The sequence below is a fragment of the Pocillopora verrucosa genome, chromosome 3 (assembly GCF_036669915.1).
Source record: "Pocillopora verrucosa isolate sample1 chromosome 3, ASM3666991v2, whole genome shotgun sequence".
Lineage (NCBI taxonomy): Eukaryota > Metazoa > Cnidaria > Anthozoa > Scleractinia > Pocilloporidae > Pocillopora > Pocillopora verrucosa.
In genome coordinates this window covers 25966729-25986343 of record NC_089314.1, presented here as the reverse complement: position 1 = coordinate 25986343, position 19615 = coordinate 25966729, and the positions used below count along the sequence as shown (strand labels likewise).

The window sequence follows — 19615 nt, the reverse complement described above, 5'->3', positions numbered from 1 at the left end:
TCAGAAATCCACTGGTCTTATTTTCATCTCAGTCCTCTTTAGAGAGTAACGATATCCTTTCCAGTCAATCCAGTGCACTCCAGAAGAATCGGAGGCGTGACTGCCGGGAAAATAAAAACCATTGAGATTCGCTTTGTGACAAGTGTTGTACCACCAGGCTCCTTTGAACTGAATGGCGCAGTTTTGACCTCCCTTATTGTCATTATCTTGATCTCTGGTGGTGAATGGCAAACCGCGATGATAAGCAAGAGAGTCACCAGAATTTCCTGAAAAAACGAGCCGCTTTATGAGTATTACGTTTGACCAACAATGAGCCGTTTGTAATTCAAAAGAAATCTTGAAATATCGGATAAGTATAATTCAACAATAATAAAATAAAGTAAAAGTATTCTTATTAATATCTATGATTCATGTCGAAGATTCTAGGGATTGAATCGCTAACTGTGATAATGCTAATAAATATGTTTGCCGAGGCATTCATTAGAGTTGGACTAGTCCGTCAGGTTAACTGCGCATGATCCACCGGCGAATACCTTTGGACTTATCAACGTCCGGTATGCCCTGTCCAGGATCGCACATCGATGAGCTGAGCTTACGCACTCTTTTGTTCTCCAAAGCTATTGATTTAAAATACGCTAAGCATATTTACATTACTCAGCACTCTCCTCCTCCCCCTCCCCCTTCCCTTCTCCCTCTTAGAATGACTAGAATAGAAGCGACGGAATGACAGTTCTACCTGAATAAGAACCAAGGAGCAGTTTGTACTTGTCTTTCTCACTCATAACACCAAACATGTTATACTCAGCGTATCGAGTGTTCCCTTCAAAGTCTTCCAAGTCCACACGCAGCATGCTGTTATTATCTGAGGTCAGCCGGTGAATCTTGTCCAGTCCCAACCAAAATTCACTTTTCAGGTCACCAAAACCATGTTTGTAGTCATTCCAGTAGCGGTAGAAATCAACCGAGCCGTTCAGTCTTTTCTGGAACACTGCCCACCCACCACCGGCTGTTGTTTGGTCACAGAATACATCAAAGGCAGGCAAATTATCAGGTTTGATGGTGTACACGCCGTCCCTTCGTTTACCCGATTTGTAGATTTCTGCGCAGTTCCTTTTGACTAAAAATCAGAAAATAGAAATAATCAAAAAAACAAACAAAACGCCCACTTCAAATTGATTGGATGTTGAGTGATTTTTGTTGCTTTCCTGACTGTTGCTCTGACTGATAAAACTTAATTCTGTACATTAACTAGTACCATTTCTTTTTCCTTAATATCTACCAGCTATATTCATGTAAAGTTACAATAATAGGATTTTCTTTTTTAGCTTTACTTCAGAGGTTAATATTTTGTTCTTGAAGTCAAGTTTGGGGCTCAAGTGAGTAACTCCTCGCGTACTAAACGAGAGACTAGCCCACACAATCCAGCCATTTCACCTTCAACTTGGCAGGTTTGTCCACTGAATCTTTCCCGACAGACACAACGAAAACCTTTATAGGTGAATCCAGCTTGACAGGTGCCACTGTTTAAGCATGGGCTGCTGCTGCATGGATTCTGTTGACAAAATAAAGTAAACTTTTGTGCAGATCTTCCTTATGCCAAGAATAATATCGCTTTAGCCTAAGAAAATGAAACAATCCCTTCTACCATCTTAGTTTCTTAAGAATGTAAAATGTTACCTCGATTGCAAGATATGTGTAACCCGGATTGTTCACGAGAAGGAATGTAGCATGGTTTTCCTCCGTGGCGTTATTCAACTCGCATTTTTGGTTTCCTCCAGCAACAGGTCCAACATTGATGGACACGCAATTAGGCTCCATCAAACACATTACTTTGCAGCTCCCTTCGTTTGACACCTCTGCACTTTTGATCGCGTGATTTTTCATAGCCATGTTCGGTATTGCGTCCTTGAATTTGATGTGTCGACTAGCGTCGTCTATGGTAGGCAAAACAAATATATGGTCTAGTTTTCACTCACATGAGAAAATTTCTTATTTTCACTGATGAAAAAGGCACATTAAACCACTTTATTTCAAAACTTTACTGCATGAGAACCCTGACGAGTTTTCCCTAAAGGTGATTCTCATCTTTTGAAAATTCAACGTAACTGGGAAGCTTTCATTACCAAAAATTGATCTTTGACTGTGAATTAATGAGCGGAAGAAAACATTTAAAAATATATCAAGAATATTCTCGTAGCGTTCATCACCTTACCTCGATATCTGTGAATCCTTTGTTTTAGTTCATCATTTTGAGCCATTTATGTGCATGTGGTGAGGTCTTTTTGAAACTGGACTTTTTTTGTATCTTTTATTCCATAATAGAAGACATTTTGAGTTAGATAAAGCGGATTGTCTGCTTAAAGATGATTTGCTTCGATCAGCAGGTAGCATGTGCAGTTCGTGTCATGGTTTTGAGGAAACGACACCAGAAAGATGAAACACAAGAAATTTAAAAAAGGTATTTATACTCACCTGTGCAACAGAAACATGGTGGGAGAATAATTCCAAGGAAGATATAGAGAATACTAATGATCGGTTGAAGAGAAAACTTGAACTGCATCGCTATAAATAAATGATTGTAAATTCAAGGTAAAAAATATGATAGTTAGCGTCCCCAAATAGAAACCATCCTATTTTCCTTTAAATTTGAATGTTGACAATAGTTAGACAGATGTTCGGCATTATTTGCCAGCTTTGTCTACTGAAAGGGACTCTTAATTAGCACAAAATTTCGGAGGCAAATACTTCGGTGAGTTATGTTATTGGTCTAAAACACGTTGTTATGCTAACAGGCTTGTGTCATCCCTTGCGCAAAAAAGTGTGAATTTCTTCATATTAAATATTTATTTTCGACGGTGAATTAACCACTGCAAAAGGCGCAAAAAGACGAAAATAATAGACCGTTGTTGTTTGTCTGCATTGGAGAATTTTTAAATTCTTACTTTACCTTGTAAATTTCATCTTATTCTGATAAGTCATAATATTTCATAAAGCTTCAGAGAAGAACGAAATAGATCACATCATCCTTATCGGAGGTGAAAGGAGTTTATCGATATGTTTATTTTCAGCCTGTTTAACTCTGAACTTGCGGCTGTAAAGTTTAGAGCAAGATACAAATTTTTGCAGACTTGCTACCGACAAAGGTGTTAGATCACTTCTGAAATGCAAAATGTTAACAATTTATCCTTTTTTATCTCAAAATATTATTCAGTACGATAGAACAACATTGCACATTCTTAATATGAAGATTAACTTTGTAGCAACTTTAAATTAAACAATGCGATAAAATGTATGTAAAGTACAGAGGCCTAAGTTTTTTATGGCTCGTTTTGCTCATAGTAGTTAGCATTAAACATCACCCGATTTTATCTTACTTAGACTGGTCGCAAGCATTCTATGACTTTCGGATGGTATTTGAGAACTTCAACCTCGAAACTTTCAAATTTGTAACAACTTTGACCAGAAGGGTGTGACAGAATGTGAAATATCGTGTGGCTTAATTTACAGAATTTAAGACAAAATTTTCCTCGATCATTTCTGAAATCAGCGCAATTGGTCTTGGTAAGAAAGGCTTGGTCTAAGAAATATGGATAACTAGCTTACAGAGATATGCTTCTTACCTTCTGAGTCAAAGTGTTTTCCGTACTTGGTTTTGCTCTTGGGGGATATCAATAGTGAAAATTTTATGGCGTCGTGCCTTCCTTCAATGTATAGAACTGTTTGAACCTTTGTAACTATGGTTACAAAACAAAACCGCTGTTTTATACGCCGCACTCCTTCGTCCTGTCCAGCTGTTCTACTTGTTGTAAGTCATCAGGTCAAAGCTTTTGTGTTTAAATCTAAATGACTGCGGAGTCTCATCTTACTTCCACTGGATATGACAGTCAATTAATATTTCTATGAAAATCCAATAGAATGTTTTGAAAAACATATATCGCAAGTCTAACTCTTAAACAAAGCTGTAAATTACTTGCTTAAAACACTATCAGCGGGACATGTAAGAAGTTTTAGAATTACACAACGTGGTCCTATTTTCCTTGGTGATATGTTATGAGAGGTTCACGTTTTTTAAATTAAAATTTATGAAAATATGAATTTTTAGAACTACACAACGTGACGCATTTTCCTCCGGAGTTAACCACAGTATTATATATAAGGTTATGGTTTTCCGATTTAGAAAGTATCTTGCAAAAAATGTTCTCCTCAAAATTACTCTTGTAAATTACTAGAAATAATATCATGAAACTAAGATCCGAAACTAAAACCAAAAACAGCAAAATGATAGGAAATAAGCGACATTTTATCAAAAAAAATTGATAAAAATAAATGAATGCCCAGGGGTGTCAGGCTCCAGTTGTCATATTCATCTCATTTAGATTATGATCTACTCCTAATCTGCCTCACGGGAGTTATCTCTCTATTACCATCAGCTTGGCGTGAGGCGTCGAGGAAACCATATTGAAAAAAAAATCAATAAAAAACTCACGTACATAGATGTTGTCAATGAATACCGTTATCTGTTTTTTCTTCTCCTTATGCTTTGGTATTCAATTTGGCCGGCGTTTCGTCCTAAAAACTACAAGAAAAACTAAAGTGTTTCGTCCTAAAAACTAAAGTGTCTAATTTAGTTTTAAGTTGCTCGCGTGGTGGAGAAAATATAAAGTTTCGTGAGACGGCCATAATAATTTAAAAGCCTTAAATGCGAGAGAATATCTGAAGTGAAATCTACATTTTCTGCGGTCGTTTCGTTTTAGTCGTTTTGCTTATTTTGTTTTGGTCGTTTCGTTTTGGTGTTTCGGGTCTAAGTTCATGCCGAAATTGTAAACGATATCACCACAAATTAAGCATTTTGACTCAATATCTGTCCGCTGACAAAAGTGATCTTACTCGAAAGTGCCTAGAAACTCAGGAAAAATGGCGATAAAATGCAAGGGGTACATGTCGGCTTTAATTTTTTTTTCACCCAGGAAGCCATGGGCCTAAGTAATGATAAAATATGCAATGTTAAAGAGGATGTGATATACTGTTACAAGTAAGCGTTGTACGATACTGTACTTCTCATCGTGCGCGAAAATCTTGTTTGTGGTAGGGTACTCTTGTTCAAAGAGGCTGTTATTAACGACAAGGTAACTTAGGTCTATCAGCTTAGTTGATAATGCAAATGTCCCCGTTAAGGGTTCCTAACGCTACCATTTCGACCGCCCCTCAACAGAGCTTTATTAATAACATTATTTTCATCGTCGCTCGACATAATTCCTGTGAATACCTTGACCCTCGTGCAAAAATTGGAAAGTAGCTTACAAATATATTTTCTTACCTTCTGACTGACAAAATGTTTGTCGCACTTGATATTGTGTTTGCGTGTGTCAGAAGTGAAAGTCGTGTCTTGTTACCCTCTAGAGAAGTGTTTAAAGTGCTGTAACTATGGTTACAAAACAAAACGGTTTCATGAGAGGTGAAAATAAACGCCACAGACCTTCTTCCTGTTCAGCTGTTCTACTTATTTGTAGTCATCAGATCATTGCTTTTGTGTTAACTGTGAGTGACTGGTTTTCTCTATGTAGCATTGGACAAGTATAATAGTCAATGAAATACCTCAATAAAAGTCCAGCAGAGGAGTTTTGAAAACTGAGTCAGCAAATCTAACTCTAAAACAAAGCTGCAAATGATGAAATGTGATCAGAAATTGTAGGAACCTAAACACAGTGAGACAAAGTCTCGAGCGAAATTTGAAACAAGCCTATAACGTCATAGTCAACCCATTAATTTTCACGTAATTATATCGGCGATTTTACCAAAAACATTCTTTTTGTAAAGTCTGGTAAAATATTAAAAGGTGATCGCAACTGCGCATCCGCATCAGATAAGTATTTGTTTTTTACGAGCGGTTTCGCGTGATATGAAAATTAAGAGGAGGGTATGTTACAAAATAAATAAACCCCTTTCTGACTTGTTGGTATTTCGGCTGATAAGGTCCTTGGCTTAAAGACTGTCCTAAAAACTTCACATTTTCCCTCGAAGTTTTGCTTCTGGGCCAAATGTTCCTAATTTTTGGACAATATTTCAGCGGTGGGCATCATGAGCCGATTTACGAGCCGCCCGAATGCGTTTATTTACAAATCAATTGTATCTCAAAACAAGCGGAATGTCAGAGCCGTCCAAAAATCTTCAAACGATTACAGTTGTATAGAAATCGGCTATCAAAGGATACGGTCATGTTCCAAACATTTAAACCACAAAAATACCATATAAGGGGTCTTTCTTTTTCTAATAGATTAAAGTGAGGGTTTTAAATACCCCTGAAAATATCAATGGCTAAAAAAGTGGTGTCGTGCCATCGTTAATAAAACTATTTTAAGTGCTGTAACCATGGTTACAAAACAGATAACGTTAATAAGCGATGAACAGAAGCGCTTTAGTTTTTCTTCCTAATCACTCATTCAAATTGTTGTTATTCATCAGCTCATTGTTTCGGTCTTTTAAATAGTGCCGGAAAGTCAAACTTTATGAAAAAGCCACAACTGATTAGATTTGGATGATAATTGTTGAAACACAAACACAGTAGAATTGACAATAGAAAACCTTAATATATTCAGTTCAAGATCGTGCTTGCCTAGAATTTTTTAGCTTTTTTAGCAGTTGGCTTGCATCGAAGTATTTGAGGAATTTTCAAAAATTTACCTTCGATTGGTTTTTCAAAATGATCGTGGAAGTACAATTAAGAGAATATTGATATTCTCTTGTAGAAGTATTATAAATAGTAGTGGTAGAAGTAGTAATTAATGGTATTAGTACAGGTAGTATCTCAAAAAGTCTAATTTGAACAACTAAAAAAAAAATGATCTTATGGTGGACAGCAGTACAATTACATCCACCCACGCTCCTTCATACAAAGACAGACAAAAATTTGAAATTCTAATTCTAATCCCCTACCAAATTTTCGATCAACGGTGTGGTTGACTAAAGTGCAAAAATGAAAATTATTATGAAAGGTTTTCAGATTCTTAGTAAGTAATCTTGCAAGTAGCTCTATATATTTCCTTGGACGAGAGCATGGTAGTTAGCATTAAACATCACCCGATTTTATCTGGTCGCAAGCATTCTATGACTTTCGGATGGCAATTGAGAACTTCAAATTAGAAAAAAAAGTTTGTAACAACCCTGAGCAGAAGGATGTGACAAAATATGAAATATTGTGCGGCTTTATTTCTGCAATCAGCGCCATTGGTCTGGTCTAGCTGCCTAACATTTCCTTGTAAATTAGTTGTAAGAATTTGGTGTTAGATCAAGATAAAAACTTCTACCTGATACAACTGAATATTCTCATTACCTGTTTGCTGGATAGTAAATGGATATTGTAGGGAGAAATTACATGTGAATCACTTCTGGGAGTTAAAGGATTAAGTCCTCTGCTTTGTATGTTAAGTAATATGCAGGTTTTTATCATTTCCTTGTTGTTGCATATTATGTTCAGAAGGGAGGTGAAACCCCAACCAATTGACACACCTATTTGCTTGTTTGAGGTTTTGCAGAGGTTTTTTTTTTTCAGCCTTTTTGAACTGTATATTTTTTCTTCTTTTATTGCACACTGAAGAAGGACTGATTGTTTAAAGTGCTATAGATACACTTTCATTTCCGTTATCAGTAGGTAAAGCACTGGTCAGAGAAACTCGGTTGGTATAATGAGTTACTGGTATAAAGTTTGACTCTATATTATTAATAACTGTAGTTTGTCATGATTTTATAATCATATATTGGTAACACATTCTAAATAATAATAATGAAATAAAAAATTGTTACGGCTTTTTTTCAAATCATTCAGTTGTGTACTTGACATAACTGTTAATAGCTGAAAATTTCCTATCTAAATTATCCATTTCTTTTTAGCAAACCGTTTTCTTGCTTATTTTTTTCAACATTTTCTAATAAAGTATAATAATAAGAAAATATTTTGATAATCTATCATAAAATGACGTCACTTCCGACGTGAACCATGACATAGCAGCTGCATGAAGCAATTCTTGTTCAGGTGAGGAATTTGGAAGCAGGCTGGTAACAGAACGCCAGAGGAAGAGTATTGCAGCATTCTGGTTCATAAGGAAACCAGTTTACTGTCTGGGCTTCATCAACTGAATAAGACTAGCAGTACGCGGTCAAAAAAATTGTGATTCGCATCAGATGTGACAACATCCTGTGATAAACAATAATATTTTGTTATCAACATTGAAGCATCAAAATTTTGCAAGACTTTTACTTCACAGGTCAGCCAATTTTTTTTTGTTTTTTTTAAACTGATGTATATGACTTTCTCATTGAACAACAGCATTTTAAAAACAGACTGAGGAAAAAGATCCTGCCGGATACTCTTTATTTTACTGATTTTTATATCATAAAAGGGCAATACCTTAATACCTAACCCGACTGTCACATCAAGAGAATGGAGCAGGAGCCTTGCACTTACCCCATGCCCATTCTGATTTCCTTAGCTTTTTTAATTGGCTATTAAAATAAAGACTGATAAGGGACCTTTTTTCCAGCTGGGTCCAGAAAAACCCCCAAATCTGTAAATATTAAAGCTGAAAATTTTTCTTGCTACACCATGTTAGAAAAATAGATATTTCAGAACTTTAATTTTCAACTGAATAAATATTTATATTATTTTCTTTACGCTGTGGTCTTCTTCCCAGCTATTCTTTAAGATGTCACGCGAGGCTCCCTGGGTGTTGCATGACATTCCAAACCACTGCAAAGGAGATTAACCCAGACATGAACTAAGGTGCCTCTTCACTTCCTTCAAAAAATGCACCTAACACTGAGAATCTCTTGCAAGTGCAAGCACCTTGCAAGTGCAAGCACCTCCTGCAAGTGTAAGCAGCGGTGAAAGTCTTCTCCACATCTTCATCATTCAAATCCTCATTACTTTCATAATTCAGTTCTTGGGAGTTTTCTATTAGCATATCTCTAGTTCTAAATAATTCTTCAGGTATATATGTCAGTCTTAAAGGTGAGCTACAATGAATTTTTCCAATATCAATTGGATGAGCTTCTGTGTTGAATATGTAACCTGCAGAGCCAGGATTACATGAAGGTGATTGTTTTGCTTTGATTTGTTGATCCACAGAGCCATTGCTCTGGTGAATGAAATTGTGTTCATCAAATAAAAGATATAAGTAATTGGTTGTCTCAGCTAAGAAAAAAGACTCCACTCTCTCCTCTTGCTCAAGCGTTTTCACATCTTTTATCTAAAAAAATTAGTATGAAACCCAATTAGCAGGGAGAAATCCTTTGATAAAGTATCCTCTTTAACACTTTACACATAAAAATCACTGTAGCCATATTCTATAATTCCTTCCATTTTTCCTGGAAGTAAAATAAAATTCTCAAAAATATTATATTATACCTAGTATATGCTAATAAGTAAAAGCTAAACTATCTTTGAAATGTAGCCCTTAAGAAGAGAGAACGTCGCACAAGGGGCCTTTGAAAAACGTGGAACGTCAAACTCTTGCACAAAATTGCAAATAACTTAGCTTGGTAATTGGGCGATCAAAACATCACAACGCGTGAGCAACTGTTTAAGCGAAATATGTAATGTCCAATTAACTACAAATAGTTGCATCTTTAAACACAGAGTTGAGAGAAACAAAATAAGAATACTATTTGATTATTTTCTGTTCGAATATACTCATTCTTACATTTTGTATATTAACGAAGTAATGTAGCATAATGCACTATATGAGCCCTTTTGTCTAATTAAGTGACGTTTAGTATTCATGAATAACAGAGCGATACGTAATCGTAGGTAATCATGTAATACGCAGAAATTATACAACATTGATTGCAAATGAGGGGAAGTCTTCGAAGCTACAGAGCCTTTGGGGGGGATAGACAAATTCAAAATCCTTTGATCCCTCCCTCCTGCGATAAATAATGACGACCCCTTACTCTTCTTAAAGTCTTCTTGAAAGAATAACAGCTGTGTACTAACTAAATCGTTTAGTGTTTCGTGAAGCTGGTGAAAATATAAAACAAATCTTTCAAAGACTAAAATTTTATTTTTTAGGTGTATAGCAAGGGGGATTCATCCATGCCTCAATATAAAAAAATATACAAGATAAAAATCCCATCGAAACAAAAAGAGAACAATCTACACAGCCTTAGAAAGTTCAACGAACGTTCACTAAGCCGGCAAACCCATCAATGTTTATTTTAGCGCGGAACAAGCTTGATCAAGTCATTAGTTTTTGCTAAGTAGGTACTTAATCACAATTATGACATAAATATGACAGTTCAGAAATCCATAATCTTTCTAGCCTTTCCAGTTTACACCATCAGCATAGGAGGACTGATCGCTGTGACGATACCATCCATTGAGATTTGACGCATGACACGCGCTGTACCACCAGGCTCCTTTGAACATTTCTGTGATGACCATTATCATGATCTCTAGTGGTGACTGGCCGATCATGAGGGAGAGAGGAACTAGTGTTTCCTAAAAAAACAAACTTGGAATTAACGGTAATAAAAATAATAATAAATTTAAATTCTCATAACCCTTATCAAATCATTTGCCGAGATATTTATCGCACTTGAATTGTTCCGTCGGGCTAACAGGACAAGATCCGTCGGCGAACACTTTCAGATTTAATCAACGTCTAGTCTGCGCTGTCTAAGGTTATTGTATTTCGGTAGGCTTAGCTTATCATTTTTTTTTTCCATCTTTGGAACCTATTGCTGTAAAAGAATTGAAGCTTCTTTACTTTAATTTACGCTCTCCTTCCCCGTAATAATAAAAAGGAAAAGTACCGTTATCAGCCTGCACTTGTCATTCTCACTCTTGACATCAAACGTGTTATACTCAGCATAAGCTGTGTTCTCTTCAAAGTCTTCCAAATCCACACGCAGCATGTTCTTACTTTCTGAGATCACTCGAGGATTCTTGTCCAGTCTCAACCAAAATTCACTTTTCAGGTCATCGAAGCCAAAAGCTACTTATGGAAGCTACAGCAAAGAATGGTTTACCATCTGCAGCAGGAATCATTGAATTCAAGGTCACTGCTACTAAACTAAGGTAAGTCTCCTTTAAACTTAATAGGTAAATATAGTAAGGAGATAGGTGATGAGGAAAAAGAAGATTTTGTTATTTATTTTAATCAATCGGTAAGAGACACAGTGGCATAAATTATTTTTACCCTGGACTCTGGATCAAAAGGACAGTGGCCTAATCAAGTCAGTGCGCTGGACTCCAGTGAACTGATCGCATGACTTTATAGTGTTATGACCGGTTTTAATGTCTTTCAAATTAAAATTTCATGAAAATATGAATTTTTGAACGACGCAATGTGTCGCATTTTTCCTCCGGAGTTAGCAACGGTGATATATATAAGGTTATGGCTTTCCATTTTAGAATGTATCATGCAAAAAATGTTCTCCACAAAATTACTCAATAAGTTAGACAGAAGCACAGGAATGTAAAATAATTTTTCCCTGAAGATTTCGAGCGGCTTTTCGCAGTGTTGAAAAGGGTCATTTCATTCACGCTGAATTTTGAGGCCGGAAACCTTTTTTTCTCTAGGAACACTGCGTGAAATAATCCGAATACGGTCCCTTATGTAGTTCTTATACAGTCAGTACACAAAGTCGGGTACGGAATCTATAAGGAGGTGTCGTGATGAATAAGGTACTGTTTAAGGATCAGTATACGTCAGGCTATGCCAAGAAAATAGCAGGATCTTATACACTTGTAGCAGGATTTCTTATACGCTAGTACTCGTTTCAGTATACATGTTGTATACTGAAGGAGTTATGAGGTATACTGATGTTGTGTGGAACCCGTTCTTTTCGTAGATCTTTCTTATTTTTCAATTTTATTTCATCCGTTATTTTTCCAAGGGCAGTCCTCCGTAAGTGCTCGTAATACTTTTTGGCAGTTCCTGAACAAAACAAAAAAGACTTTAATTTCAAAATTGCGTGATTGGGGCCTGATTATCTGTTATGGACAATAAATCTTGCTTGTAGTGGTGTCCTCTAGTTTTAAATTGCTCATATAGTAAAGTTACGTCGTACAGCAGCTTTATCAAATCCACCTCGGTGGCCTTGGCGGCAAAGTTCATCAACAATCAGCTGAGTTACCTTTGTGTTGTGAGGGCTGGTGACCCTGATATTTGTTAATTCACGCAGTGGAAAGCAGTTTCTAGGCTCTGTCTCCATCGTGGACTGCATTACCTCTCGTCTTTACTGTGTTACCTGAAAACCTCATTTCTCTCAGGCAATCAGGATGAAGAAATGATACAGCAAAACGAAACGAAACGTGCGAAACCACCGAAATGAGAAAGCAAAACGATCGAAACAAAACGAACCTAACGACCAAAACGAACGACCGATATGACCCAAAAATATACATAAAATAACACGGGGGCGGATCTAGAGGAGGCCACATAAAGAACAGTAGTCTATGGTCAAAGGTGAAGACAATCTTTGAATCGTACGTCCTCGATGTGAGAATAACGTAATTTTGTTTTCCAAATAACTGGCAAATTCTTCCCATTGCTATCACCTGGGGTAAGATTTCTTGTCGTTCTCATCATATAATACATAGAATTTTTGTGCTTCGCAGAACGAGTTTTATTTAATGGGTAGTCCGCCAGTTCGAACGACATTTCAACCTTCCCTGTCCTTAAAGTGTTCTGTCTTCCGGCTCTCTGTTACGACTCTACTTCCAGTTATAGTACTTCCAATTTTGGATGATACTGCTACATCACGTCCACCCATACGTTTTACGACTGGCATCTGATAGTTTTTAAACAAACTCAAACAAAAGAGCCAGCTCGTAGGCTAAACAAACAGTAGTAAGAGGTCTTATACGCGAAGAGACGCCGCCGCCAAGCGGCTTTCACTAAATCCGTGCTGACACTTAAGAATGACAACCATTTCATTTCTCCTTACATTATTATCCCTGAATTAAACATTAAAGTCATGAGAAGAAAGGAAATGACTACCAGCTGAAGAAGCTCTTGATCGTAAAAAAAATTCTCCCTGCCATCAGCATAGGAAATGTTTAGAGAGCAGTATGGGGAATAATCATACTGATGTTAGGGTGTAAAGGGTGAAACGAAGGTGAATCGTTTGAGCCTGCCACTGACAAATTTCAAGTTGTTTTCACCAGAGACATGAATTTCAGAGAGTGAATGATGGAAACCCACCTGCAGATTCCTCAGTAGTTGGGGCGTGCACGTAAAGATATGGACTAACTAACGTCTAAGTTAAAAACTTTACACGAGTTGGGCGCCATAGCCGCAGAGTGAGGCAAAAGAACGGTTTCGGTTTCTTGATTTCGTTTCCCCAGCGCATTGAAATTGTGAAAAACCGAAAACTTTTATGTATCATAGATTTTAATCATTTATAAGTAAACAAAGCTGTAAGGAGTCCTCCTTCAGCTTGCAAACCAATGATCACAAGCGATCCAATGGGCCACTTTCGATACATCAAAATTCTAAAATGGCTCCAAGGCTCGGGGGAATAGAACAAAACAAATTTAACCTACTCATCCTTACATTTGGTATTCCTACAAACTCAGTTTGTTACATAATCACCTGATGAGCCATATCTTTGGCGTGACAATGTGTTCTTATGATTAAAAGTGCAATATGTTTATCAATAGCAGTGCAAGGTATTTACTCTAACAAAAGCTAACAAAATACAAATAAAAGCAATAAACAAAGCATTTTAGACGTGAATGAAAGTGATCCTCGCAGCGGTATCGCAGAGGTCATGGGTTCAAATCCCGTACAGGCCTGAATTTTTTTCAGGCCTTATTTTCACTACTGCCTAAGTAGTGCACATCACTGCGAGGATCACTTTCATTCACGTCTTTATCCGCAGTTCAAATATATGACTTTCATATATTCTTAACCGTCCAAAGCATTTTAGAATCATCCACATTACGTTACCGCATTCCAGTGTACACTAGAGCTTGAAATATTTGTTTTCCTGATAGCATTCTTCAGAGTCAAAACATTGGGTATTTGTTTGGGGTTTCGTTATAGAAATCAAAGGGAACTAGAACTGAATTAGCGACTGGGTTTGCTCTTCTAATCTTGGCTTGGAAAAAATGAATGCTGGGTGATAGCTTTGTGTTCCGTCAACTGAAAATACGAGTCAAAAATTTAAACAATCAAAACTTGTATGACCCAGATTGTAGGAGCGTAGGAAGCGTGATGGCCATGATCATACAAGCCATTGAGATTCGAGGATGACTCTTGTGAGTACCTCAGACCCACCTAAAATTTATGGAGACAGGGTCTTTTCAGCCGCTGCCCCCAGGCTATAAAATGTCTCACCCATAAACATTCAATTGAGTCCATTAGTTTAAGTTTTTTGAGAAAAGATTAAAGACGCATTTTTTCAGAGCTATTTATGATTAACTGTCAATTTCCAACTATGATAAGGAGCTTTTTCATGTATCGCTATGTAGATTAAGTCATTATTACTATTATGATTATTATTATTATTATTATTATTATAATTATCGGTTAACTGGCCGATTCTACAGAAACAACTATTCCTATTTTCAAAAACACGTACAAAGATTAAGCAAGAAAAACCTGAACAACATTTCACTAAGCTTCAATTTAAGAGTGATTATTACATGCTGAATAGACTTGATCGAGACACTGGTGTTTTTTTATTAAAGTTGGTACTGTATCACTGTTGTGTCGTAAACATGACAGTTCAGAAATCCACTGGTCTTACTTTCATCTCGGTTCTCTTTAGAGAGTAATAAAATCCTTTCCAGCGACTCCAGTTCACTCCATCAGCATAGGAGGAGTGACGGCCACGACGATATAAACCATTGAGATTCGATTTGTGACAAGAGTCGTACCACCAGGCTCCTTTGAACTTACTGGCACAGTTGTCACCTCTCCTATTGTCATTATCTTGATCTCTAGTGGTGAACGGCAAACCGCGACGAAAAGCAAGAGAGTCACTAGAATTTCCTGACAAAACGAGCCGCTTTATGAGTATTACGTTTGACCAACAATGAGCCGTTCGCAATTCAAAAGAACTCTTGAAATATCGGATAAGTATAATTCAACAATAACAAAATGGAGTAAAAGTATTCTTAGTAATATCTATGATTCATGTCGAAGATTCTAGGGATTGAATCGCTAACTGTGATAATGCTAATAAATATGTTTGCCGAGGCGTTCATCAGAGTTAAACTAGTCTGTCAGGTTAACTGCGCATGATCCACCGGCGAATACCTTTGGACTTATCAACGTCCGGTTTACCCTGTCCAGGATCGCACATCGATGAGCTGAGCTTACGCACTCTTTTGTTCTCCAAGCTATTGATTTAAAACACGCTAAGCATATTTATATTACTCAGCACTCTCCTCCTCCCCCTTCCCCCCCCCCCCCCCTTCTCCCTCTTAAAATGACTAGAATAGAAGCGACGGAATGACAGTTCTACCTGAATAAGAACCAACACGGAGCAGCTTGTACTTGTCTTTCTCACTCATAACACCAAACATGTTATACTCAGCATATCGAGTGTTCCCTTCAAAGTCTTCCAAGTCCACACGCAGCATGCCGTTATTATCTGAGGTCAGCCGGTGAATCTTGTCCAGTCCCAACCAAAATTCACTTTTCAGGTCACCAAAACCATGTTTGTAGTCATTCCAGTAGCGGTAGAAATCAACCGAGCCGTTCAGTCTTTTCTGGAACACTGCCCACCCACCACCGGCTGTTGTTTGGTCACAGAATACATCAAAGGCAGGCAAATTATCAGGTTTGATGGTGTACACGCCGTCAATTCGTTTACCCACGGATTTGTAGATTTCTGCGCAGTTCCTTTCGACTAAAAATCAGAAAATAGAAATAAACAAAAAGACAAACAAAACGCCCACTTTAAATTGATTGGATGTTGAGTGCTTTTTGTTGCTTTCCTGACTGTTGCTCTGACTGATAAAACTTAATTCTGTACATTAACTAATACCATTTCTTTTTCCTTAATATCTACCAGCTATATTCATGTAAAGTTACAATAATAGGATTTTCCTTTTTAGCTTTACTTCAAAGGTTAATATTTTGTTCTTGAAGTCAAGTTTGGGGCTCAAGTGAGTAACTCCTCGCGCACTAAACGAGAGACTAGCCCACACAATCCAGCCATTTCACCTTCAACTTGGCAGGTTTCTCCAGTGAATCTTTCCCGACAGACACAACGAAAACCTTTGTAGGTGAATCCAGCTTGACAGGTGCCACTGTTTAAGCATGGGCTGCTGCTGCATGGATTCTGTTAACAAAACAAGGTAAACTATTGTGCAGATCCTCCTTATGTCAAGAATAAGATCACTTTAGCCTAAGAAAATGAAACAATCTCTTCTACCACCTAAAATTCGTAAGAATGTGAAATGTTACCTCGATTGCAAGATATGTGTAACTCAGATTGTTCACGAGAAGAAATGGAGCATTTTCCTTCGTGGCGTTATTCAACTCGCATTTTTGGTTTCCTCCTACAACAGGTCCAACATTGATGGACACACAATTAGGCTCCATCAAACACATTATTTTGCAGCTCCCTTCGTTTGGCACCTCTGCACTTTTGATCGCGTGATTTTTCATGGCCATGTTCGGTATTGTGTCCTTGAATTTAATGTGTCGCCTATCGTCGTCTGTAGTAGGCAAAACAAATACATCATTTAGTTTCCACTCACTCCAGATAATTTCTTATTTTCATCGATGAAAAAGGCACATTAAACAACTTTATTTCGAAACTTCACACCATGAGAACCCCAACGAGTTTTCCCTAAAGGTGATTCTCATCTCTTGAAATTTCAACTTAACTGGGAGGCTTTCATTACCAAAAATTAATCTTTGATTGTGAATTCTTGAGCGGAAAGAAAATGCTAAAAACATATCAAGAATATTTTCATAGCGTTCATTAACGCACCGCTATATCTGTTTATATAGATAAAGTTCGGATATAACGCGCGCTGTCATTGGTTGAAAGAGGGTGCAATATGAGAGTATAGAGCATAGAACTGAGCTAAAGCTGTCACGCCATCTGCCAAATTGTACCATGTTCGACCTTTTCCGGGACTTCTTTTTAGCTTTTTTCCGATAATTGAAAGCGAAATTTCGGAACAAGCGAGCCGGCAAGTAGTAACAGAAGAACCAAAGAAAGGTTTGTAAACATAACAGGCGCCGTTATTTACGTTATTAAAACGTGGGCAGATACGAAAATCCTCAAAGGAAAAACAAAATAGACATTCCGAGTTTTAAAGATTTTCACGCTCAGTTAGATTGCAAGCGTACGTACGGTAATGAAAATCAAAGACAGCCAACACTCGTATAGTATATAAAGTTCAGAGTTCAAAAACAAAACAGAAATGATGAAAAATATAACCAAACTGGCATAATTGTTAAAATTCATACTAATCATGACGGTGTCTGAGCAAATATGATCACGCTGAAGTCCATCGCGGCTCACTTATCATGCCTATCTCCGGTCATCATAGTAAAGCAAGCCTCAGAAACTACATCGGCCGCCCTTCGAGTGAAAAAATAAGAGCTCGCTCTGATATCCTTTCCAATGTGTTGAGTGGAAAGTCACTTCAGTCACTGCAGCCGAGTTTTGCGGCGCTGTCATCCCGAGCGATCTTCATGTTCCGGTGAATTCGGCTGTCGTTCATTTAAAAAACACTCGCCTTGAACAGTTTGTTTTCTACCTTGTCATGTGAAAAAACCCGCTTGTTTTAATGAGCCATAATTCGGTTGAAGTTCACTGAACCTTTCACTTCAAGATTCTGAATTAAAAACTTCAGGCAAAAGCGTTAAATTCGACCTGCCGAATTCTTTTAGTTTGTAAACTATCGCAGAGTGTGAACTTTGATGGTTTTTGAACTTTGATGGTTTGACACTTTTGACAGCTTTTGTCTTGTACAGCCAATCAGTTTGAACCATTCTAACAGGGATTCTGATTGGCTTATTGTAGCGTGCTCTATGAGAGTATAGAGCATGCTGACGACACTGTTCTTCGCTTTGGAAATAAAGTTGTTTTGAAAATTGAAAGTAATACATGGGGAATTTAACGGATTCTTTATTATAAAACAAATAGCGAAGCCTTGACTGTGCTCTGTTCTGTTATAAAGCACTTAGGAAGCGGCTAGAGCACTCAAGAAGTGGGAAGAAACAAAGAGCACAGTCAAGGCTTCTCTATTTGTTAACTATAATAAAGTTCGGATATAACGCGCGCTGTCATTGGTTGAAAGAGCGTGCTTTATGAGAGTATAGAGCATAGAGCTGAGCTAAAGCTGTCGCGCCATCTGCGAAATTGGACTATGTCCGACCTTTTCCAGGACTTTTCTCTAGCTTTTTTTTTTTTGTTAATTGAAAGTGATATTTCGAAACAAGCGAGCCGCCAAGTAGCAACAGAACAACCAAACAAAGGTTTATAAACATGCCAGGCGCCGTAATTGACGTTTTTGTAACGTGAGCAGAGACGAAAATCCTCAAAGAGAAAACGAAATGGACAGTCCGAGTTTTGAAGGTTTTCACGCTCAGTTAGATTGCAAGCGAATAGTAATAAAAATCAAACACAGCTAACACTCGAATAGTATACAAAGTTCGAGTTCAAAAGCAAAACAGAACAAATCAGGAATGATTAAAAATATAGCTAAAGTGGCATAACTGTTATAATTCATACTAATCATGGCGGTGTCAGAGCGACTGCGAGCGAGCGACTGCGCTAACGTGGCTAGCTCGGAGATCGCCAGTGAAGCAAGCCTCAGAAATTACATCGACCGCCCTTCGCGTTAACAGTGAGCTTGCTCTGACGTCCTTTCCGATGTGTTGAGTGGTGAAGGCCACATCAGTCACTGCAACCGAGTTTTGCGGCTCAGTCATCTCGAGCAATCTTCCAGTTCCGATGAATTCGTCTCTTGTTCATTAATAAAATTCGCCTTGAGCAGTTTGTTTGCTATTTATCATGTGAAAAAATGTGCGTATTTTTGTGAGCCACAATTCGGCCGGATTTCACGGAACATTTCACCTCCACTCAGAGACTAAAAAACTTCTGGCAAAAGTGTGAGATTCGACCTGCCAAACTATTTAAGTTTGTAAACAATTGCAGAATGTGAACTTTGATGGCTTGACATTTCTGACAGCTTTAGTCTTGTACAGCCAATCAGATATTTGAACTGTTATAACAACGATTCTGATTGGCTTATTGTACTACGTCTCGTGTTTCTCCATACACTTCTTTCATGCTCGAACCGCTTCGTGCGTGCGTGCTTTACAACAGAACAGGGCACAGTCAAGGCTTCTCTATTTGTTAAATAGAAGACATTTTGAGTTAGATAAAGCGGATTGTCTGCTTTAAGGTTATTTACTTTGATCAGCAGGTAGCGTATGTAGTTCGTGTGATTGTTTTGAGGAAGCGACACCAGAAAGAGGAAACGCAAAAATTTAAAAAGGTATTTATACTCACCGGTGCAACAGAAGCATGATGGGAGAATAATTCCAAGGAAGATATAGAGAATACTAATGATCGGTTGAAGAGAAAACTTGAACTGCATCGCTATAAATAAATAATTAAATTCAAGGTAATCAGTATA

The 19615-nt window shown here is 37.5% G+C and overlaps 2 protein-coding genes across 2 annotated transcripts; both read right to left on the bottom strand.

Annotated features, from left to right (window-relative positions):
• Positions 1-2257, bottom strand: LOC131783755 (microfibril-associated glycoprotein 4-like). Its single transcript, XM_066163844.1, has 6 exons — positions 2213-2257; positions 1678-1934; positions 1435-1552; positions 1280-1282; positions 737-1117; positions 1-266 (listed from the first exon to the last, which is right to left on the bottom strand). Exons 2-6 carry the CDS (start codon positions 1888-1890, stop codon positions 1-3), a joined length of 981 nt encoding a protein of 326 aa, XP_066019941.1. The 5' UTR covers positions 1891-1934; positions 2213-2257.
• Positions 2258-13533: 11276 nt separating this feature from the next.
• Positions 13534-19556, bottom strand: LOC136279876 (microfibril-associated glycoprotein 4-like). Its single transcript, XM_066164275.1, has 6 exons — positions 19489-19556; positions 16419-16672; positions 16176-16293; positions 16021-16023; positions 15472-15858; positions 13534-14996 (listed from the first exon to the last, which is right to left on the bottom strand). Exons 2-6 carry the CDS (start codon positions 16626-16628, stop codon positions 14731-14733), a joined length of 984 nt encoding a protein of 327 aa, XP_066020372.1. The 5' UTR covers positions 16629-16672; positions 19489-19556; the 3' UTR covers positions 13534-14730.
• Between the last annotated feature and the right edge of the window lie 59 nt (positions 19557-19615).